Source organism: Cetorhinus maximus, chromosome 11, assembly GCF_964194155.1.
Source record: "Cetorhinus maximus chromosome 11, sCetMax3.hap1.1, whole genome shotgun sequence".
In the NCBI taxonomy this organism is placed as follows: domain Eukaryota; kingdom Metazoa; phylum Chordata; class Chondrichthyes; order Lamniformes; family Cetorhinidae; genus Cetorhinus; species Cetorhinus maximus.
This window is the reverse complement of record NC_135889.1, coordinates 67,050,095-67,075,363: the sequence shown is the minus strand read 5'-3', so window position 1 is coordinate 67,075,363 and position 25,269 is coordinate 67,050,095. Positions and strand designations below refer to the sequence as shown.

Genomic DNA, 25,269 nt, shown 5'->3' with positions numbered 1-25,269 from the left:
AGCTAGGCTGTACAGCCATTCAGAAGTGTGCTGGGTTGCATACAGAAAGCATTGATATGAGGAGGCTGCACAAAGTTTGTGAATCATGACACTCCCACTCAAAAATGGAGGTCCTTGAATTTTTCTTCCTATACATTTTTATTGGATACTTTCAATTTTAAAACTTACAATATTGCTTAATTATATTGCCCAGAATCTATGTTCTAATAATTGGCTCACTTCCCTTGCTACCACCCATACATTTATCTTTTATAAACAGATCCGTTCATTCTTTCTTCAACATTTACAATATTTTTAATGATTGTCATTCTTTTATTTGCCCTGTTCACTTTCCAATTGCTGAGAATGCTCCCCTGTGCTCTGGTATTGCACCGTGAACCTGTTAATTTCAGTGGGGAGTTTCGTTGAGGGCCTGCATAAATCTCCAATATGGCCTCTTACCATAGAGCAAGTTGTGAATTACACAAGAAAACAACATAAAGGCCATAAGTCATCAGTGGTTTTGATGATTCAGCACCTTGATGAAAAATTAAGCACTGCTTTGTAAAGCCACTTATCTGTATTTATGCAGTTTAAGAACAAAGGCTGGATTTTCAGCTCAACATGCGGGCGCGTGCCTGACATGCATGAGCATGAAATAGCGTGCGATGACGTCGGGCGAGCATCCCGACGTCATCACGCACTCGCACGATATTTCGCTCGGTGGGTGCGCTACTGACTCCCGCTGTTAATGGGCTGTTAAGCCCATTAATAAATTAATTAAGCTGAATGTTTCCCTGCCCGTCCAACCTTATGGTTGGTGGGCAGGCAAAAAGGCCAAGTGGCCTTTGAATTTTTGAGGAACCCTCATCCAGGGGCAGGATGAGCTTTCTGATGTTAATTAAAAATAAAATAAAAATTTTTAAATCTCATTTTTAACATGTCCCTGCTTATGTGGGGGACATGTTTACTTTAATTTTAAAATCTTTATATTGAATGTTAGAAATTTTCAGCTCCCTGAGGCAGCTCTCTGCCTTCAGAGAGCTTTCACTGTGTGCTTCCCCCATGCCTGCGCTGACTTCTGCACACACCCTCCTCGCCCACCACCCAGGCAGCGCTGAGTGTTTCAGCGCGCGATTCACACTGGCTGGCTATTAATTGGCCAGCCAGCGTGAAATTGCAGTTGGGGCCCAATTGAGGGCAGCAGTCGGTTTTGTGGCCACTCCCAGGCCCGCCCGCCCAATGAGGTAAAAATCCTGCACAAGTGTTTGTTTCCAGTGACTAGCATAATTATTAATAATAATAAGTAATAATTCCTATATCATTCTATAGTTATTCAATACAGACCAGTTTTAATGACATTTGGTCATTTCTCATTATCATGCAGCCCTACTTCTTCTTCCCTCATGCTCCCACGTAACAGTAGTCCTAGAAAAAAAACACAGGAAACATTTTAAGCTATTGATGTAAATAAAACAATTGGGGTTATTAGACTGCAAAATGTAAGTTTGCTACCTTAAAATGTTCAGTGTTCCAATAAATCTCAGTATACAAGTTTAAGGCCCCAGGGGGCTGTTAAATTGAATTAAACAAGCTTTGGTGATAACTGTAGACCTTGCTTTTTAGAGATTGTTGCAAAACTTTTCAGAAAACTTAACTTCCTCTCCCAGATTACTATCTTCATATACATTTTTGGCGGGATAGGTTGATCTGCTGTCATTCCAATTAATGTGAAGCGTTATCTTCTGTAGCTCTTTTGAAAAAATCAGTTGTAATGGGTCCAGATTTAAATGGGAATTGGAACTGGTCCCAGTAGAGCTACTTCTAGTCCCAGTAGAGTTATTCCCAGCTGACCATTTCCTAATTGGCTAGTTCACCAGCTTCCAGTTGGCGAGTTGAGCTGCTCCCAATTGAGCTACTCCCAATTGAGCTACTCCCAGTTGTCCAGTTGAGCTGCTCCCAGTTGAATTATTTCCACTTGGGTCATCAGGCTGGTTGTAGTTGTGTCCAGTTAACCTGGTTAAATTTACTGGCCCCGGTTGATCAGCTCTTTTAAAGGAACACTTTGATTGTGGGACTGGGTAGGGGTTAGGTTGTTGTTGACTGTGAAAGCAGGGGTGAGGGTCTGGTATGTGTTTGGGGGGTGGAGTTAAGAGGGGTGAGGGTTACAACTTTTTTGTTGGGACCTTCTACTAGCCAACTCATTCAATTCCATTCCCACTTGGGTCACTCAAGCTCACTCTGCAGACTCCCAGGATCAGTCTCAGCAGGTTGTCCTAGAAAATACAGGACACAAGGCATCCCTTATGGGACAAACAGTGAATAGACATTCAATATACAATTCCTTAAAATGGGACAGCCAGTCATCCTGCAGTTAAGTATTCAAAACTTGCAAAAAGGAAAATCTAGAAAATTAATTTACTCCATTCATATAGGTACCAGTAATACAGGAAAATAACTACCAATAACGTGCCTGTGTTGCTATAGTGAAATATAACTTGACTGGACTTCACTGTAAGTTTCAAATTTTATTGTGATACATAAAAACACAAAACACATGATGCAGGAACCAAATAAGCAGTGCAGGAACGAACAAATAAACCGGAGTTAAAGTGCAGAAATGTTAAATTGCAACAGTTAATCAAAAAACTGAACTTAAACATTTTCATTTACATGTTGAATGCTTCATTGGATTTTTGCCTCTTATTGAGGTCCTGAATGTACTAGGATATAACTCTTTCCTGAAAACCTTTTCCCTGAGGTCTGGAGGTGGTGGGTGAAACACACTGTAAAGTAAGATAAAGCTTAAGCTTGAAATTAGTTGGAGACTTCCAAAACAGGTGACAAAATGTCTCCAATCCAACCTGCTTCTCTATATTGCCTGCAATAAAACAGCCTGCCAATTCATTGGACCCACAGATGCCAACAGCCAAAGTCTTGACAAATGATAAATTCATCCTTTGGCTGTGAGTCTTATTCCACATTCCCTCTGGGATCTCAATACTACCTGGCAGTTTTATCTGTAAGTAAAATCAGGGACATACTCAGTATCCTACTTGTAAAGTTTGTAGTTAATCTATTTTACGTGAGCTTATTCAACAGTTCAGTCTCTGAATGGCAAATCATTAATGATGGAGGCATGTTTAACAGTGCACCTACCATCATAATGATCTGTCACATTTTGCTGAAACCCCAACACTGATTTATCAAAGGTTTTGAAAATTAATTCTAAGAATCAGTACCTTGTCATCAATTGCAATGTACAACTGCTCTTTGTGCTCTATGTAGGGGCCTTGTTGACTCTACCTCGGTGGTGCAGACATCTCCAACACTTTCCTTGCATGGTGCTGGTGCATCACCTCGCCTAGCAAAATGATCAAAAATAATTTGCATCATTCAAACATAAGGGTTGGGAGGCTGTTGCACAAATTCAATTCACTCTATCATTTGTTTCTGACTAGACAGAGCTGCATTAGTCACAGAAAGAGGTGTACTCTGTAACATTAAAATAACAGTTGTATCTCATCTATATTTTGACAGTCCCACAATTACCTCCTCTAGCTTGTGGTTCACAGCCTCCAGCTACTTTTTCTTGAACTGGGAGGCTATCAAATCTCCCTTGCAGCCATTCTCTCTTCCATTGTTGCTGTCAGGCCTTTGTTGCAGGCAGACTTCTTTTTAATTCTGCCAAAGAGAAAATATTTTTGAAATTATTTATCTTTGATTTGAGATCTCATAAAACATTCACAACAGAAATCAATGAGAAGATAATTACTCTGGTTGCATCTTCGAGTGCTATCTTCATCCAGTCCAGGCCCTAGACAGTGCTGTTCACAATCTTGAGCACCCTGAACTTTGGGCCACTCTCTACCTTTCGTCTGTTCTCTTCCCAGGTGTCGATGGATCAAGAAAAATTTAATGACATTATACTGCATATTTTAGATTTACCTGTCTAGTCATATCAGGCAAATGGTTTGCAAGATTCAAAAATCTTCTCACTCCTTTTGATGAAAAGAAAGTTGCCGTATATCTTTGAAATCTACCTGTGAGAATCATAGAAAGCTTACCGCACAAAAAAAGGCCACTTGGACTATCATGTCTGTGCTGGCCGAAAAACGAGCCATCCAGCCTAACCCCACTTTCTAGAATTTGGTCCGTAGCCCTCCAGACACCTTTTAAATTAGTTAAGAGTTTCTGCCTATATTATCCTCTCAGGCAGTGAGTTCCAGATCCCCCAGATGTACTGTTGACCAAGAAATTCATTAAGGCAAACTCTGATAGGCATTGATGAATTAAGTGAAAAAAACAGATCTACCTGTGAAAAAAGAGCAGAGATGTTATTTGAATGTTTAAAGAACTGATATTAAAACAGCTCCATAGCCTCAGACCTGTCTCCAGTGAAACTGTCAAATCCTCACCTCCTCCTCACAAAGAAAATCTGACCTTGGATAACCTTAAAGTGAAACATTTTCAATTGTAGAATTTGTTTAACAGGTTCTAGATCCTGAAAATGATGTTTAAAAGGAGCTAAGCAAAAAATTAATCTCCATAGCACCACTAGAGGAAACACGTTGGAGGCTTAGGGCGGAATTTTCTGAGCCCACTGGCGGTGTTTGTGATAGGTGGCGTGCGTGGAAAATATTGCATGAACTTGCTTCACGATGTCGTGAAGGCAGGTCGCAATCGTCTACTCAGCCGCCGACGGCGGGCCGTGTTTCCCACTATCTATCAGCGGGGAGCTAATTGTAATACATCAGCATATAATTAAAAGGCCATCCCGTCAGGCTCTTGGAACCTCACTGTATCGCCTGTCCATGTCAGCGGGAAAGCACGCCGACGTGTTTCACAACAGCACGCAGGCAATGTACTCTTGGCGGCCTTCACTTTGGGGGAACTCAGGTGAGCAAGCAGCAGTGTTCCCACAGCTCGCCTGTTGTATACAGGCCTCAGGGGCGCTGGGGGGCAGGGGCTAGTGCTGGCCAGCCTCGGAGGTGATTGCTGATGGTGGGGGGAGTGGAGTGGTGTCCAGGGGCAAGTGCTGGCCAGCCTTGGAGGCGACTGCTGAGGGCGGCGGGGGGGGGGGGGGGGGGGGGGGCGGTGGTCAAGTGCTGCCCTAACGCTGCATCCCACACACAGGCAATCGAGGTGGGGGTCAGGGTAAGCGAGGGAAGTGGCCACGCATTAGGGACACCTCTATAAGCTGACCATGCCTCTGCAACTAAGACAGATCAGGCGCAGCCACAGTGACATGATTGGGGTGAGGCTTCCAGCCTTCCCACCCATGCAAGCAATGCTGTGGCACCAAAGGGCCACTAAGCACTCCAAACCTTACACCCCCAGCACAGACTTCGAGACCGCCACCACTTTATTGGACCGCAGAGCAGTTGGACTACACCCGTTGTACAATCTCCTCGCCAACGCTGGCCTTGTAGCAGTCACTGCTGGAGGTGCTCACAGCCCCTTGCAATCTCAGCATTCTGGTTTGGACCTGGGTCTCCCATGTTGCAGGTTGACAGGGCAGTCATGCAGCGCACTCATCTCTGGCCATCTGGAGTGTGCCACTGCCACACAGCAGGACCCTGAAAGCAGGCCGAGGCCCACCAAGTCTCAGCCCTACAGAGGATGCCCGCCAAAGTCATCACAGACAGGGCGTCACAGTCAGGGTGCCTCCCCCTCTGCTATGGATGTCCGGGGAGCACCAAGGCGTAGCGGCAGGGTTAGGAAAGCTAGGTAAAAGTAACTCTTTTTGAGTCAAAACAATTAACTAAATTAACAATAACAAGGGAGAAATTAAGCACAGCCCCTAAGTCAGGTCAGCTGTAAAATCAAGGAAAAAACTTTAAAGGAACCTTACAAACATCAAACCAAGATGTGATTAAAGGGGTCAACAAAACACCCCAGTCCCCGCGGTGCCCACCGGGCACGGAAGGTCCTAGGTAAAAGTAGTTGCACAGACTGGCCATGGGTGTTGATCACTTGTACATACTGTTCACTATTGTCAATAAACTCCTAAGAATGTCTCCCTGCCTGTGGCTCCTTATTCTGATGAGAATGTTCTTGTCACTCAGATGTGAAACCTTTCTGCACAAGATAAAAGACAGGTGTCTCAGTCCAGGTCCTCTTCCCTGGGCTCTGTGCAGCCTTCAGACCACAGTGATGGTCCAGCTTCACACACCCTGGAAACATTAATGATGCCTGCACCTCGGCAGTACTGGTCATTGCTGCCAGAATATAGTGGGCAGGCGCCATAGAGTTTTCTCATACTCTCTGTGTGCTCTCAGACTCTTAAAGTGGGGCTGGCCCCCATCACACCAGCATCTGCGACCAGTGATGCTGTGCAGCAGCTCCTGAAGGGCTGAGGTACTGAAGGTGGACACAGCATCAGATGTGTCTAAAGTTTCATGGCTGCGTCTCTCAGATGGCCCTGATCATGGAGCACAAGCAAGCTGCCCTCAGCCAGACAGGAATCAGACATTCTCAGAGGCTATGTGAAGATCTATGGAGTGTCCTCACTGTGTGTTGTCATCATCCTCCTGCGATTGAGTAACTGTTAGGGCTTCCACTGCATCTCCATGACAGGAGCAGCCTCACAGAGGGTATTGGCGCTGCCAAATGCCAGACTGGAGTCAAACTTTCACAACTGCGATGTAAGGATCTATGGGGACACCTCACTGCATGCCATCATCATCCTCCACAAACCTAGCAGCTATGAGGGCCTTCTGAGCATGCTTGCCTTGTCTAGCCAGTGCGAGAGCCTCATCCCTGTCATTGTCACCACTGAGGATCCCCTCACCCTCATCCCCGTCAGCATCCTCCTCATCTGAGGAGATATCCAGCTCCTCCACCTGCTCCTCAGCCAGCTCATCATCCCGTTGGAGTGCCAGGTTGTAAAGGGCGCAGCAGACGATGACGATGCCTGACATCCTCTGCGGACTATATTGCAGGGCTCCACCAGACCGGTCCAGGCACCGGAGCTGCAATCTTCAGCACCTCGATGGTCTGCTCCACCAAGTTGCGAGCTGCTGCATGAGCCTTATTATAGCGTCGCTGTGCTGCAGTCTGAGGCCACCGCATGGGCATCATGAGCCTTGGCCTCTGCAGGTAGCCTTTGTCCCCAAGGAGCCAACCCTGTAGCCTCTGTGGACCCTGGAAGATTGCAGGGATCTGCTAGCAACTGAGGATGTAGGCAGGAGTGAATAAATAATGAGGTGGGCTCAGGACAATACCCGCCATTTTCATCAGCAGGTAGAACTCCATTTTACCCGCCAGCTACCGTACTTAGTGCAATCTGGGAAAATTCCACCCATTGTGTCATTTTGCTGGGATGCTGTGCATGGCCAGTCACTTCCATCATGGCTGATGCAGCGTTGTTTCTTGAGAAGGGTTCCTGCATCGGCATCCCAGGGTGCACTGGGAGGCTGTAAATACGTGCTATGCTGATGTGACACAGGCCAACCAACTGTTGCAGAGGCAGCATATTAATTTGGAGAATGCAGGTCCAGGCATTGTATTCCTACATCACTCTGCAAATGATAAATGTTAAGCTGCATGAAGGCCCCTGGACTAATGTTCCTTAAAGGGCCAGGCACCCAAATTGCAGCTAAGGTCATTTTAAGAATTCCTGCTAATGCAAAGTGTGTGGAAGTATCCTGGAGCATTTTTCGACTTGTTGTGGTGAGTTCCTGGATTTTCTAGACAGTGTTGCTGCATCCTCACAGGAGAGCAGAGGTGTAGGTGCCTTGCCCATACAAGGGCTGCAAAATGGGCAGCGTGGCGGTGCCTCTGGGTCTGCAGGACGATAGTGAAATAGAACACAGACTGTGGAAAGAGTACGCTCTGCAAGGTGGCCTCTACCATCTTAGAGCTAGACACTTCCATGTTCCTTGACTGTGATGAAGGCTGCCTAATAAACTAGCCAATGCACCCAGCATCTTAGTATACATCCTCATCAGCATTTCTGTACACCACTCCATCAAGGTCCTTATCTGAGTCATCGACAGCAATACTTGTCTGCCCCCTCGCCCTTCAGTGAGCTGCCAAATGAGCCATCCTTTCCTTTTGGCCTGTCTGCAATCCACTTGTGTCTGGATTACTTGCCACATGCTGATCCCAACTCTGTACTTGTCTCCAATATTCTTGCAGTGCTAGTAAGGCTGCGAATTTCTGATTAAGTGACGGGGTTTCTTTATTAATGCTGTTCTGTTCTCTTTCGTCTTCCTTGGGATGCAGTGGCTGGGCAGGTAGTGTTAAAAGTCAGGCAGTGAAGGATAGAACTGGAGTCTTTACACATGCTTTTTTAAAAAAATTATTCTTTCACGGGATGTGGGTGCCACTTTTTGTTACAGAGCTAAGACCTCACACTATATTTTTATGAAATACATATCAGCACGAGTACTTCCTAAAATTTTAAAATCTGGACAAAGACTTTAAAAAGGTTGAAGATATGTCTGCCTTTAACCCTGAACGATAGGAACTTTCTGGCAATATCCGAGAAGCTGACACTTCACTATCTCTGAAGAGACGCTAACTATCTCTGTGGCTGCAGAGATCAAATTAAAAGGAAATTATACAAAGGCCATCTACATTTCCTAAGCCAGGCCAACGGAGACTACCAGTCCGCTAGGAGAAAGGACCCTGCACCTTTTCTTTCAAGTCCCTAATGGTAGAAACATTAACAATCTCAAGAATCCAGGCAAAGGAATATGCATCCTTTGTCAAAGCCAAAGTAGAAAGTGGGAGTCATGTGACATGATGCCCTAGCTGGAAGAACCTGTAACACTCTCTTGCTGTACTGCCAATCAGTCTGCTATTATTTCATCTAGTAAGCAGTAGCTTAGAAAAAGGGTTCTGTCCAAGTTTGAATACCTTCAGCCTTCTTAAAGTCTACATAGCAACATCACCCCCACCCCATTTTTGTGTGAATAAACTAACCCTCTGAGATTACCCTATCTTGAATTTGCTGTGGGGTTATTCATAGAAATTGGATCACAACAAAACTGATGAGTTACGAATATGCCATTGCTTATAAAGGGGGAAATCAAAATCTAAAACACCTTTCTGTTTATGTATGGATGGTGAGAGGAGAAATCAAGGATGTTTGACATCCTGGACAAGATTGACCAGTGTGAATTTTGAGTGGATGCTTGGACTTGATGCTGGGACCCCTGTTCCCCAGCCCTCCAATCCTTTAGAAGAAGGGAGAAGTTTGGCCTTTGTCCGTAACACTTGTATTTATGGAGACATACATTACATATTGTGCACCTTCAGTCTGCTCCTGTATAGATCATCACAGACGAGTCCCTGATTAATGCCTGCCACCTGAATACAATTAAACACTCAACTGATATACAATTAACAAATTGCCTTTGTATTCTTTAAATAAAAATAAGACTTTATATGTACAATCAAAATTTCAAAAAAAAGTAAAGACATCCATACTCAGTACAAAACAATACATTGTGAAATACCCTCCTCCAGGACCCCTGTCAATTTCGTCATACTTCATGGTGTTTCTTTTAGTCAATCAAAAAGACAATTGATGGCATGAATCTACCCATTCAATTTTAGAGATTTCCTTTCTCTCTAATATTTCTTTCAAGCTGGACAGGCCAATCTTTATAACCCTTTCTCATACTCAATTTTTCATAGAGTGCACACTGCCTGTTATGAGACAGTAAAGCTGAGTTATTTAAAAATCCCAGAGGGAAACTTTAAACAACTGTCATAACCTGTATTTTAAGTGGTATGTTTGAGATGCAGCTCTAACTTCAGGAATCAGACCATCAGTTCTCGAGAGGTTTTATATTAAACTAAATGAAACATTTTATTAAGTTACAACACATTAAACACATACACATGGCTACAAATTACTATTATCTTGTTATTAACTTAACAAATTCCCAGACTAACCTCCACTAAGGCAACAGCAACCCATAGACTTTCAGCACACACCAGGCAAAGCATTTTAACCTTACAAATTCAAAATGAGGTTCCTTTCACTTTGGTTCCTGCGGAGACAGTTAAAGGCTTACAGCTGCTTTGATCTTACATTGCCCCTGCCCCGCACACACAAAACTGCTATCCTTATACCTAGCACAGCTCATTGAATGTAAATTCTCATTGTATCATCAGCCTCTTCTAACAATAAAACCCCTTTCATAGTACCAATTTTATTAATAATATAAACATATTGCTTTGTCTCTGCTAGCTAGGTGCCAGATTTTACTCACCTTCTTGAATGCTCTATTCAAAAAATGCAAATGCACTCTACCCCTCTTACATCTCAAAACTAGTACACATCAAATCACCCAGACTAGCTGGCTTTAATCCAATTAAGACACACCCACAGACCAAACCTCAATTTTAAAAAGAAAAATATTTTCCAATAATATATACATTAATAGCTTCATGACATGTCCCACAATGAATGTCTACCCACATAACATTTCAATGGGTATACTATCTTCAGTGCCTCTATTATACAGAATATCACTTGAAATATTTGACAAATAGAATTCCATATTCACTGCCTCCACAAGAACCAGTGTTTCAATAGCCAAAGCACTTTTAACAATTCTTCTTATTTTCTTAGCTCCCCAAACAAAAGGACAACATTTCCCATTCTCAGCTATCAGGAATATTATGAAACCAGTTTCACTAGAATATCCATCAGGAAGATTAGATTGTGATGCATCACAAAAGATGACCAACTTCATGTTCTTTGGATCGTCTAAATATCGGAACATAAGTACACATTTTTCCTGATTTAATTTTCATAATGTTTTACTTGCCCTTAAAATATTGTCTACTTTAGGTTGTTTCATCAAAGTACTTAATTCTAACACATCAAAACTAATGTCTGGCCTAGTCTGAGATTCAACCAATTCAACAGACCAATCAAGCTTCACAAAATGCTCAGCCTCTTCTTTCGATATAACATCATCTTTCTGTGATGACCTATTATGATTATCTGGGATGGGAGTAGCACTGTCTAAATAGGATTGTTGATCTAAAGTTATTTCAAACTACTTTGTTTAATGTCTAAATTAATATATTTAAAAGCCCCACAAGCCTGACTCCCAATTTTAAATTCTACTCTAATCTTATTCATAATACATTTCTCAAATTCTGCAGTAACACCCCATAAGAAATCATCAACATGCAAAATGATGATATCTGAAAACTTTCCTTTATGGTATCAATAAGACATTGCATGGTCTGCTCTTAGTTGAACTCAATCTATTTTCACCAGTACAGATTGCATTGAAAAATACCAAACGCTGGAAGCATCATTCAGGCCATAGACGCATTTGCTTAGTTTCCATATTTTTCATTCTGCATCTGCTGCCTCTTTAGGTGGTTTCAGACACACTTGTCTTTGAAAAATATCACCCTGCAGAACACAGTTTTTATGCCAATTGATCTCCATTCCCATAAATATGTGGCCAAAAAAGCCAAAAAAGATTTTTCAGATTACTTTTACAGCTGTGGGTGAGTCCACTCTAACATCTATATCACCCAGTCACTCTTCAAAGTCCCTAGCAACTAGCCTCACTTTAGTCTTACAAGTACCATCTGCAAGGATGTCTTCAGTCCAAAACCACCTATGCAACAAAGCTGCTTGTCCCTTATTTGGTACCTCAGATTAAACTCCAAATTCTCAACTACATAACTCAGTTTGTTTTGTTTCTAGTATTAGTTTATCAGCCACCAAAACCTCATGATCTTGAGGACTTCTACTTCTGGTTCTGTTACATGACTGCTCCATGGATTTTATTTTATTGTCTGGTCTATCTAAGCCACAACCTCTACTTTCGTGTTCATGTCTGTCGGGACTACTATTGTGAGATCACCCTCCTGCACGATTGGAGGTTCTTTCTGTAATTTGTGATTGTTTTCTGACATAAAAGTCATCATGGTCTCACTATGACTGCTTGTACTGCACTTCCTTACGTTCCACTATTTCACCTTGCTCTGCCAGTCCATGGACCTCACTTCTTGACCATCATCCTGAACATTCAACCAAAATTTAAACTTACCCAGAGCTTTTCCTGCATGCCTCACAATCGTCACATCTCTTCATTCATTATATCCCTCTGGAACGGATGTCATCCATGTACCCAGTGTGGGTAATTATCCTGTGTGTGTAATAGCTCTATCATATGTGTCATGATCACTTAAACAATTTCAGGTGCTTGATTGCGCTGCATGGACATTTTTTGCAGCATTTTTGGGATTTATTTTCTTATTTGCAGGTCTGCAGCTCCCTGAGGCAGCTGTATGCCTTCAGGGAGCTCTCTTGAAGCGCTTACCCACGCCTGCCCTCTTCCTGCCCCCAATGGTAGTGTTGAGCCTTTCTCTGGACGTGTTTCACGCTGGTTGGCTGTTAATTGGCCAGCCAGCATAAGATTGCGGTCAGGGGCCAATCGTGGACGGAAGCGCGTTTCGAGTCTGCTTCCGGGCCTGCTGATCGCGCGCGCCCGACGAGTGCAAAATTCAGGCCTCTGTCTCAGATGGTCTAATAAAAATCTCAGTGCTCTCCGAATTTTCTCTGATACCTCAGCTTTGATAAAAGCCTCCTTGCATGCAAAGCATTTAAATGTTCAGAAAAATTGGAACTAATTGTAGTACCTTCTGGAGCAGGAGGATTATCACAAAGGACAGAAAGTAACTAGGGATTTCGCCCAGAGACCAGTTGGTAAGGACTATATCCTCCAATCAATCCACCAAAATTTTATGCACCAATTCATCTATCACAGTATTATTTCTTTCACAAAGGTCATTGCTAAAAGAACTCTTAGCTGCTGCATTCATGACATGATATTCACACTCTCACATATATCTTTGAACTCTTCATTAGCAAATTCACTTCCATTATTTGTCAAAAACTTTGCTGGCGTCCCTATTCAGCTTTCCATAATTTTATAACTGTCTTGTTTGTTCTTATTATATATTATGATAGACACACTAAATCTCAGAACCAGGTCAAAAATTGTAAGATGTAGATATTTCTGTCTTTGTCCCATACCTTTAAATCCACAGTAACTACCTTGTTAAAGTAAGCCTTCCATTGGCATTTGACAATAAGACTTGGTGCATCCTTTGATACTTTCTTGCAGATTTCATAATTCTCTCTACTCTCTTCTATTAACCTCCACAATAACTACATCTGCATCTTTAAGCAGGATTTTTAACCATCAAATAGGGTGAACAAATTGTATGTGTAACTTTAAGACTATTTGTCACCATTAATACTTGTCCAAGATTTTAATGAGAAACATCAGGGCCTGAATTTTTAGGTCGGCATGCGGGCTTGATCAGCGGGCCTAGGAGTGGCCGGGAAACAGACCGTTTCATGCTGGTGGGCCAATTAAAGCCCACCCAGTGTGAAACACGGCCCCCCCAATGGTCGGGAGGGCTGGGTGGGGGTGGGGGTTGGGGCCTGTCAGGTGCTGGGTCCAATGGCGACCCGGTGGCCAGGTTAAAAATGGCACAGGCAGCCCCTGGAAGGCTGCCAGCAACAAACCCATCTTCAGCGTCATGACCACGAAGCTATGGCATCAAGTGCGGCTGCAGACGCCAGGCGACAGGGCAGGTCAGGTGGGCACTCGGCTCCCCGGTATTCGGATGAGTGCCTCGCGGTCCTCCTGGAGAAGGTGGCTGCCAGGAGGAACACCATTGTCCTGAGGGATGAAAGGAGGAGGCCACCACACTTGACAAAAGGAGCTTGAGAAGAGGTAGCAACATGATGTTGTGCGGTGCACCTGGGTCCAGTGCCGCAAGAAGTTTAACAACCTGCTGCGCTCAGGAAGGGTGAGTGCCGTGTTGGCATGGATCAGTGTGTTGAAGTGTTAAGAGCTGGCCATCCCCCCGTGGAGCTCAGGGGTGTTAGAGTCTGAGTGACAACTGTCAATGTCGCTGGAGCTGGCCAAGGGGGTGAGCCCTGGCTGCTTGGACTGAGTGCCTTGCGGCTTGAGGGCCACTACTCGGATGTGCTCTGCAAGGTGTTCCTCAAGTGGTGTTGGCCAGATTGCAATGGCGCTGAAAGTAGAGGGTGGACTAATCCATGCTCCTCTGTCCATTCAGGAGAAGATGGACTATAACAACACTGAAAGGTCATGGACCGGCAGAGGCCCCCACAGCCTCCTAATCCTAATGGGGTATAAGCAAGATGCCCTGGAGGTGGAGAGCTGGCACGCACCCCAGTCAACTGTCCGTGGAGAGGCTGGGGTGTCAGCAAAGGTAAGGATGCAGTGCACAGAGGTGGGAGTTTCGGATGGTGCAAACATTCTTGTGTAGTCTCATCATTGATGGAAGCCTCAAAACTGGATTCCCCATTGATCATTGAAAGATGATGGCACCATGATGCAGATCTCAATTGTCTCACCAGGGTGCCTGCCATGCACAGTGTCAGTGTGATGACTTAAACTAATGACATGTTGTTGTTCTCCCTTAGATTCGCCAGCACACACTCAATCGCAGGACTTCAAAGAGCAACTCCTGACGCCAGAGGACCGCCAGGCTCCACATGTACCTGCGTTACACCTGCTCTCTGAGCCAGGCACCAGCGCAGATACCAGCATCTTGGTGGGCATTAGATTGGCGGCTAGAATGTCGCTGCACAGCAGTGAGGGCACTTCACACTCGCTTGAGGTGCAGGAGGAGACAGAGACCGCTCAGGGCGCTGGCAGTCAGAGGGCTGCTGGAGACCAGGATGATGCTGGGTCGAAGGCAAATGATGAGCCTCTGAAGTCATCCATTAGGCAACAGATGCTGGATGTCCAGTGAGATGTGCGGGAGGATCTGGTGGAGATCCATGAGGGTATGCGTGCCATGGTCTGGAGGAATCCATGTGGAGCATCAGCACTGCATTGATCCTCATGGTCAAGTGCATTGCCTCCTCCATTGAGAGAGCGGTGACTCTCATGGAGCGGCAGCTCCAGGAACAGAATCAGGGGTTTCTGGGGTTGCGCTCGGACCTGCAAGCCCTCACACAGGCACTGACCTCAGATGGTAAGCGCCAGTGTGGGAGATGGATGAGGAACCCAGTATCCACATCATCAACAGTTTGCCTGCCATGCCAGATAGCAGAATAAGGATGTACTTGGAGTTGAGAAGGGACATAAGGCAGGAACATACCATCATCTTCAATGTTCTCAGCAACAGCGGATGCCATGCATCCAATGCAGCCAGCCCCATGTTGCTGAGAGCTATCTTCTCCATAGGACCCATGAAATGCAGGAGTCTTTGTCCCTCTGTCAGTTCGTCTATTGTATGCCGCTTTGTCCTCCAAAAGAAAGGGCAGAATGCCAGTGATTGTGTAGTGCTGTGTTTGAATGATGTGCCTTCCATAGCTGAATAGCTTGGGATAACTGGAGGCATCAAAAAGTGGATACGAGCCTGATGGCATTGGTAGATGGATGAGATGAGGTGGAGTACCTGGAACTTAGACACAAGTATTGAGTGCCAGGCACTGCTGTTGGGCGAGCAATGGTATGGTGGTGCATTGAGCAGCATGAGTGCTTGGTAGTGTGTTGGGTGGAAGATGTTATATGGAGATGCAATCACTGAGGTTGAGCACCCAAATGAGGACACTAGACTTCTTGTAGCTCTGTTACTATGTCCTTGGGTCCAGTATTTGGGAGATGACCTCCTTGCTCACCTGCTCCCACTTGTTTCTGAGGGTAGTTCTTGAAGGTCTCCTGATCCCCTCTCACCACCCCATGGAACCATTGCACTTTTCCTCATGCCCATCTCCACCACTAGAGCCTCCAGTGCCACATCTGACACCCTGGAACCCTCTCTCTGCCCAGGTGTTCCAGGTTTCATATTTTAATTCAAGCAATGACGCTTCCTTTTAAAAGGGACAGCCTGGCTTTAAGAAGAGCAGTAGGCTGCACTACAAGCTTTCAGCACAACACAGTTCGGTCCTCTCCTGAGTCCAGAGGCAGCCTGCAGTGCGAAGCAGATGCCAGTAGCCAGGAATCCATTTGGTCCCACCCAACAATCAGATAAATGAGCTGGGAGCATTTGCATGCTGCCCAGCTCCAATGGAATCAGCACAGGCAGGTGGTAAATTGCAACCCCCATGCCAAAAATGGGGCAAAAAAAATTTTTAGTACACTGTCTTTCTCTCTGATTTTCTCCCTTAACTGAACTTCTAAGAAAAGAATCAGAGTTGGGTTCACAATTAACAAGAGCACCAAAAGGAGATACAATGGTAAAAGCAATGGACAATACACACACTGGGTTTCATTTAAATTATGTTCCATGAAAGTTGTCTATGCAGAAAATGTTCTTGACAAGGTTTGAAAATGGTTTACACCAAGTGTTTTGATGAGCATCAATGAGTTAATCGCTAAGAAGAGCCTGATTTTGTTAAGGGAAAGGGGAAGATATAGACAAGACGGGTAATACATTGTGCAAAGCAGATGATCTTAACAATAAGAGTGGCATGATTACCTCTTCAATATGGCTATGCATTGTCCACCACATTCTCTACTTGCTGCTGCTGCTGTTCCTCTGACTAATTTCCCTGCTCAGGGCTTTCTTCCTCCAGGCTTTCCTTGATGAGGCCTCTTTGTAAAGTTACATTTATATAACAGGCAATACACAATCATGATTCTTGAGACACCAGCAGCATTAGAATGCTGGGCACCTCCAGCCTGATCTAGGTTTTTGAAGCAAGACTTGAACATTCTTGCTTGATTGCATCTCTGGTGGCAAAGTAGACCTTGTTACTGTAATGCTCAGCTAATGGTATGGGAAGAAGCATAAGTGTAATCAGTCATGCCTTTAAATGGTCGACTTGATAAACCACTCAGAATTTTCACAATCAGAAGTGCTGACATATTGAATAGCCTTAAAATGAAGGCATTGTGGTGGCTCCCAAGAAATAAGTATTCACTTGCACGCTGCAGCTTGGAGAGTGGATTCCTGTTCTGTTGAAGCACAGTATTGACCAAGAAAGCACATATGACCACAGGAATGCAATCATCTGCTTTTAGGACCATGGAAAATTCCACTCTGTAAAAGTACAGTGCCGTGTCATGCTGCTGCTATTTGTTCAAAGAGAAGAAGAGCACAGAATCACAGAATTGTTACAGCGTAGAAGGAGGCCATTCGGCCCATCGTGTCTGCACTGGTTTTCCGAATGAGCAATTCACTTAATGCTATTCTCCCACCTTCTCCCCGTAACCCTGCGCATTTTTTATTTCAGATAACAGTCTAATTCCCTTTTCAATGTCTCGATTGAACCTGCCTCCACCGCACTCTCAGGCAATGTGTTCCAGACCTTAACCACTCACTGCTTTAAAATGTTTTTCTCATATCATTTTGCTCTTTACCAATTGCTTTAAATCTGTGTCCTCTCATTCTCAATCCTTCCACGAGTGGGAACAGTTTCTCCCTATTTACTCTGTCCAGACCCCTTATAATTTTGAACAGCTCTATCAGATCTCTTCTCAACCTTCTTTTCTCCAAGGAAAACAATTCTAAATTCTTCATTCTGTCTTCATAACTGACGTTCCTCACCCCAGAAGCCACCCTTATGAATCTTTTCTGCACTATCTCTAATGCCTCCACATCCTTCCTAAATGCAGCACCCAGAACTGGACGCGATACTCCAGCTGAGGTTGAACTAGTGTTTTATATAATTTCTCATCCATGATGAACAATCCATGATATCCATGATTTGATCAATGCATTTGTATACAGGTAATTAGCTGATATTACTAATATCTTAAAGACTGCATAGCATTAAGGCTCAGGATAGTTATGACAGCTACAGGTGCACTGTGGGAGTCTTGGGAAATCTTAATGAACATGAAATGATGTAATGGACTACCACCCACCACCTTGATTTACTGTACCTGCAGGAGTACAGTCCCTGTGGTGGAGGTGGATTTTTGATTGAGTTTCAGGACATGTCATCACTCGCTCATGGCTTCACATGTTAATTACAGCTTCTGGAAGCACTGCTGCAAGGATAACTGAAGCTAGGAATGTCTCAGCCCATATATTCTGGAGCTGGAATACAGATGGACAGGTGTCATGCTGAAGTGGATTATAATTCAAGCCCCTTTTGGGGACTATTCCAGATCAGGCGTACTTTTCAGAAGATCACTCTCAACCTCAATAATGTACCTCTCCACTGAACCCTGTACAGAGTTGGGTTCTCGAGTTTGCATACAGAAGACTATATGAGATAATATATTTTCTAAATTATATAAAAGTTTGTTAAAGAACTGAACATGCAATTCACATTTGATGGTAAATCAATCACAACATTGATAGCTCCAGGAAAAGGAAGTATAATTTTGTTTCTATTAGAGAATTCAGGTTTTAAATAATGTTACAGAGAGATATTTAAGATATCTATCAATAATATTTAAGTAATATTTACCTTAAATCCCTGAGTAGAAAGCTACAGAGTATAGCGAGATACCTCTTCCAATTAAGGGGAGAACTACCGTTGCTACACTACCGCAGCTAATACCTTTACCTTGAAAGATGAGGGAGTGAATCCAATGAATATAAAAATCCTACTGTGTGGTTCCAATATTTATACCATAAAAAAGCTGAACCAACAGGAAGCATTTTGAGCGCACATGCTGAACAACATCCTTTGTTTTAGTCAACATCCTTCATTTTCGTCAACATCCTTCAAACAAACAGGATACCGAGAGGTGCAAAGATCCCCAAAGCCTTTCCACCATCTACAAGGCACAAGTCAGGAGTGTGATGGAATACTCCTTGCTTGCCTGGATCAGTGCAGCTCCAACAACACTCAAGAAGCTTGACACTGTTCAGGACAAAACAGCCCGCTTGATTGGCAGCACATCCACAAGCATTCACTCCCTCCATCACCGACACATAGTACCAACAGTATGTACCATTTATAAGATGCACTGCAGAGATTCATCAAGGCTCCTTAGACAGCACCTTCCAAACCCACAATCGCTACCATCTAGGAGGACAAGGGCAGCAGATAGATGGGAACACCACCAACTGGAAGTTCCCCTCCAAGCCACTCACCATCCTGACATGGAAATATATCGCCATTCCTTCACTGTTGCTGAGTCACAATCCTGGAACTCCCTTCCTCACAGCATTGTGGGTGTACCTACACCGTATGTACTGCAGTGGTTCAGGAAGGCAGCTCACCACCACCTTCTCAAGGGCAACAAGGGATGGGCAATAAATGCTGGCCCAGCCAGCAAAGCCCACATCCCATGAATGAATAAAAAAAAATGGTGGTCACGACACAGTTTCCAGGATTCAGTTGACAAGTTATTTAGGGGCAGCTTTAAGGTTATCCATTGTTAGAATGTGGTATCTTACAATTTATCAATGCCTTGCTGAGGTCATGTAGAGGCCAGTTTCTGTTTTTTTCAGGAACTCCCCTGTGTTGAAGGATATACCATATCTTATGCCACAGGATGTTAGCACACAATTATGCTTAGGCATATTTATAAACTTCTGAACCTTTGTCCAGCAGATGAACTCTGCTTTTAATTTATAATCCTTATTTCATAAAGTAGTCGCTATATTTAATCTTATAACTCCATATTTATAGCTGGATTCTCTTATAACTTTGTATTTATAGCTGCATTCCTTCACAATTTGTGTCTGGCAATACCTGAACAGATGTACCTCCCTCTGCTGCTGTTTCACCAAATAAACAAAGAAACAAATCCCCTCTACAAAACAACTATACTAGAGTCAGGAGGTTAAAAAAGGAACCCTACAAAGAAAGCACCAAGATAAATAGTTAAACAGTTGTCAGCAAAAAGAAACATAAATCAAAAGAAATTCAGCAGAAAAATAAAATTTCTACGAAACATTGTAAATGACAAATTGATCCCTTGAAATCCTATTCTATATCATCTAGATCTTTTTTCATTGCAGCTAAATATAAATTATAGTAATGATGGAAAATGTGGAATATGGTTTCATCACGACATTACCGCCTCATTTAAATATAGCTGACCAATTTACTGAAAGCTGAAGTTGGGAAATTGGTCAAGCACTCAAGTGAGCAGGGAGTAAAAATCCTACCCCATTTTCCACCTCTGTGCATCTGTCAGGTCCTATTTGTAAAAATATTCAGGCTGTTACATTTTATTATTGGGTCTGATTTCTACCTCCAGGTGGAGGTGTGGAGAAACAGGGTTCTGTAATTCAGACAACTATGTCTTTCAAATGGCTCAATCAGTGAAGAGGCTCAATGGAAATCTGTAGAGAATGTTCCTAAATTCTTTAGAGATCTGTGGGGTAATTTCCAGGGGTATACACTGAATTTTGTGAAACAAGGTTCTCCACATCTCAGTATGCTGTCTCATCAGTAAACATGATTGTATCTGTTAATAAAATGAGTCAAGAACAAACAATTTCTCTTAGGCAAACCATAGTCATTTTGCACATGAATACAGCATTTTTTTTTGTAGACACATAATTCAACTCCTCAAAACTTGAAACTGATTGATATAGTGGGAGTCTCTGGCATCAAATAATTTCCATCTGTGTCTCTCTCCATTGATCCATTTTTTTTGTTTTTTTCTCTGTTCCTTTCTCTCAGGGTTGCTTGCTACATGACTCTCACTAGTTTTACTTATGCCTATTCGCCTGCCCTCTTTCCTACATTCAGAATATGTGGCATTTGCCTGTAAACATCTTGAGATCAAACTTAAACACCGAAGCTGCTCTAACAAGTTCTTTTTTTTAATTCAGATGTTTGACTGGATTAGCCACAACAAGCAATTGTTCCTTCAGAGTCATACTGAGATTGGGGTGAGTTATCAGCATGCTCTGGATCTACAGACTCAACACAACCACTTTGCTATGAACTCGATGGTAAGCACTTGCAGTTTGTAATGAAAGAAAAATAAATTAAGAAGCTCCTCGATTGCGATTAGTTTATTTAACTACGTTTCTCAGAAAATACTTGTGAATTAATAATAATTGGTATTAAAAAGTTTGTATTTATGTTATATTTTATTGCATTAAAACATTTAAAAGAGTTTCAGAACATTAAATTACATTTTTAAGAGTGGAGTGATAGTTGTTATGTAGGTAAATGTTACAACCATTCTGTGCCAACAATGTCCCAGAGATATCAATAATTCTCTTATTTTATACAATACCTTTTGCCTTCTCTGATATTTCCACACAAACATAACATAACTCATGTGAAAAAATTAAGTACAAACAATAGATTGTATTTTCAAAACTTGTTTGAGGAGATGATGACCTGGATTTTGTGGTTGTTATGATGGCAAAAAAAAAGTGTTCATTGTGAAACTAACTTCTGGCATCTGCACATGCACAATTAAATGCAGAAATCTAGAAGTTGCTGTCATAAATTTCCTGCTTCTTTGTTTTATACTTTGTTAAAGTCTTTGCAAATGGCAGTCTTTAGAAATCATTGAACTGATAAGAACTTCCCCTTTTATGCTGTAATATCTCTGTTAAAAAACCCAAAAAATTATGCTTTGTTAATTTGATATAATTAGGTTCTTAATGGCATACCAAGCCAAAACTACTGCTGAACAACTCTCTGGTCCTGAAAAATTAATTTTATATTTGAATAATGTCAATTTTCTCCATTGAGATAAAAGTTCCTTAGATTTTTAATTTAATTTTAAAAAAAGTTTGATTATGATATTTCAGCCCCTAAAGCAAATGTCCCAATCTTTATTTCACTCTCTATAACATTTATAAGAAGTGATGGATAATCAATGCATTTTACTTTCTGGCTTGCTGTCTATGAAAATTCTTCAATGTTTACCCTGCACAATGACATTACTGATGCTGATGCTTGGAGATCCCCTTGATTTGGTGCCAGAATTAAATAAATGTCGGCAAATGTGAAATCCACGGCACAGAGATTGTGCTAGCTCTTTGTAGGCAGCTTTCTTCTGTGGCAAGCACCATCTGGGCCAATGTCAGTAGTTATAATTCTACTTTAGTTATTAATTAATGAAAAAAATGTATAATTTTTACTTTTGTAGTGTTTTGTGGAAATATTGTAAGCAAAGCATACACTATGGTAATAAGATCCCATTTGGAATGCACAAGTAATGAACTCATACTTCTATTGTCCAGAGTTTGGTCAGACTCTATTTGGATTAGTACATTCAGTTTTGGGCATGTTTAGAATGATAAAGGGTTGCGAGGGGGTAGATACAGATACTGTTTCTTCTGGTGGCGGAATCCAGACAAGGGGGGCATAATCTTAACATTAGAGTTGGACCATTTAGGAGTAAAATCAGGAAGCATTTTTACACATAAAGGGTAGTGAAAATTTAGAACCCTTTCCCCCAAAAGGTTGTGGATGCTGGATCAACCAAAACTTTTAAGACTCAGATTGATGAATTTTTGTTAGGTAAGGTTGTCAAGGGATATGGAGTAAAAGTGAATAAGGAGAGTTGGGGTGCAGATCAGTCATGATCTAATTGAATAGTGGAACAGACTCCAGTTTTCAATGGCAAGCTAAATTTAATCTTTCCACAAGCACTAGCTATCATTAACTTTACTTAATTTTGAGGCATTATTGAAGCAGTGTTCTTCAGCTACCAATAAATGTTTGACATCATTTGAGAGGTGGGCTGCAATTGCAGGTATGACCAAAATTTCAACGGAGATTTTAAACTTTGTTTTTTTTTTGATTCATGCAGCCCTGATATGCTTTCAAACGGTATTTTAAGACTGCTGCCTCACCCAAGGCGACAATTTAGGAATTTTACTTCATGATCAATTTCCCCAATGGCCTGTTATATCCTTGAAATGTCATGTCTGCAGGGAAAGGAAAATGGCTTTGCAAAATTTAAACCTCATCAGTCTACTTAATGACTGTTTGGTACAGTATCATTACTTACTCATCATTTACTAGGGGAAAAATTAAAACAATATGAATTTACTAACACGGTCATTGTGAAGACAAATTTGTTGGCAGCCAAATATACAATGTAGAGTAAAGGGCATTTCAATCCCTGTTTAGTTGAAAAAAATTGGGAAATCTTTCAACAGTTTATAAAAAGCAGCAGACATTCAAACTGGTCAGTAAACAATTACCATTCAAACAACTCTGAAATTTTGCAATATATTGTGTATATGTGAAGCCAATAAATGTATTGAGGACCACCCATTAAAAACATTTGTTGAAAGTTTTGGTGAGCACTCTTGTATGAAATACTAACATAAGCAGCAGTTATTTGTTACTCATAGAAACATAGAAAAATAATGGCCTGGGAGGAGGTCATTCAGCCCATTGTGTCAATGCCAGCAAGAAACAGCTATCCATTTTAATCCTACCTTCCGGCTCTTAGTCTTGTAGGTGACTGCACCTCAAGTGCATTTCCAAGTATTTTTTAAATGCGATCAGATATTCTGCCTTTGCCGTACTTAAAGGCAGTGAGTTCTAGATCCCCACCCCTGAGTGAAGAAATTACTCCTCAAATCTCATGTAATCCTTCTACCAATTACTTCAATCTTACACTGTGGTTATTGATCCTCTGCTAAAAGAAAGAGGTCTTTCCAGTTCAGTATATCTAGGCCCCTCATTATTTTGTACATCTCAATTAAATTTCCCTGTCATCTTTTCTATTCCAACTAAAACAGCCAAGCCTATCCAACCTTTCCTCATAGCTAAAATTCTCCATTCCTGGCAATATCCTTGTAAATCTCCTCAGTATCCCCTCTAGTGCGAGCACTTTGTTCCTGTAATGCGGTGACCAGAAATGCATGTCTAGTTACAGCCTAATGGATATTTTATATAGTTCTAGGATAACCTTCCTCTTCTTATACTCTAAACTGCGACCAATAAAGGTAAGTATCCCATATACCTCTTTGACCACCCTATCTACCTGTACTGTTACCTTTAGGTGTCTGTGGACATGCACTCCAAGGTCCTTCTGTTCCTCTACACTTCTCAGTATCCTGTAATTTATTGTATATTCCCTTGCTTTGTTAGCCTTCCCCAAATACATTACCTCACACTTTTCCAGATTGAATTTCATTTTGCCACTTTTCTGCCCAGCTGACCAGTCCATTGTATCTACCTGTAGCCTACAGCTTTCTTTCTCACAAGGCCAATTCTTGCATCATCTGCATATTTCTTAATCATAGCCCTATATTTAAGTCTAAACCATTGACTTATACCATGAACAGCAAGGAACCCAATAGTGAGTCCTGCAGAATCCCACTGGAAATAGCCTTTCAGTCACAAAAACAGCTGTTGACCATTAATTACCTTTTGCTGCCTGCCATTGAACCAATTTTGGATCAAACTTGGCACTTTCCCTTGGATCCCATGAGCTTTTAATTTTCTGACTAGTCTGTCATGTGGGACCTAGTCAAAAACCTTGCTAAAATCCATGTAGACTACATCAAACGTGCTACCTTCATTGACCCTTCCTGTTACCTCCTCAAAAAGATTCAATCAATTTAGCCAGGCACAATCTTCCTTTAATAAATCTATGCTGATTGTCCTCAATTAATCTGTAACTCTGTAAACAATGATTTATTCTGACTCTTAGAATTTCTTTCAATAAATTGCTCACCATCAAGGCTAGGTTGACTGGCCAGTAATTACTGAGGTATCCCTTACTCCCTTATTAAACAACAGTGCAATGTTAGCAGTCCTCCAGTCCTCTGACACCACATCTGTTGTCGGAGAGGATTGGAAAATGATGGTCAAAGCCTCAGCTATTTCTTGCCTTCCTTCCTTTAGCATCCTGCGATAAATTTCATCTGGGCCTGGTTATTTATCCATCTTCAAGAATGCTTAAACCTTAATATTTCTTCACTCGCTATGTTTATCCTATCCAATATTTCACACTCCTCCTCCTTAACTACAATGTCTGCTTCATCCTTCTCTTTGCCGTAAACTGATGCAAAGTATTCATTAAGAATCATGCCCACGCCTTCCACATCCACACACATTGGGTAGAATCTTGTGGAGGCAACGGGCTCTCTACTCGAATATAAACTGGGATAAATCTAGTGTACAGGGTACAGAGGATGCAAAGTTCTTAAAATGCATTCAGAGTAATTTGCTTAGCCAGTACGTAGCAAGCCCAACAGGAGAAGGGACAGTTCTGGACTTGGTTTTCGGAAATAAATCTGGGCATGTGGAAGTGATATCAGTGGAAGAGCATTTTACTGGTGGTGATCATAATTCATTTAGTTTTAACATTATTATAGAAAAGGGTAAAGAGACCAAGGGCTGAATTTTCAATGCATGGTCAGGAACCCAACAGCCAGATGAATTCCAGGTCCCAATCCTGCTCC

General features: G+C 42.3%; 1 protein-coding gene across 1 annotated transcript in view; it reads left to right on the top strand.

Annotated features, from left to right (window-relative positions):
- Positions 1–25,269, top strand: part of kalrna (kalirin RhoGEF kinase a) — a 1,015,085-nt gene that overhangs the window by 468,675 nt on the left and 521,141 nt on the right. The window contains exon 6 of the mRNA XM_078552171.1: positions 20,710–20,832. Within this exon, the coding sequence (XP_078408297.1) occupies positions 20,710–20,832 (123 nt within the window). The remainder of the gene's footprint in view (positions 1–20,709; positions 20,833–25,269) is intronic.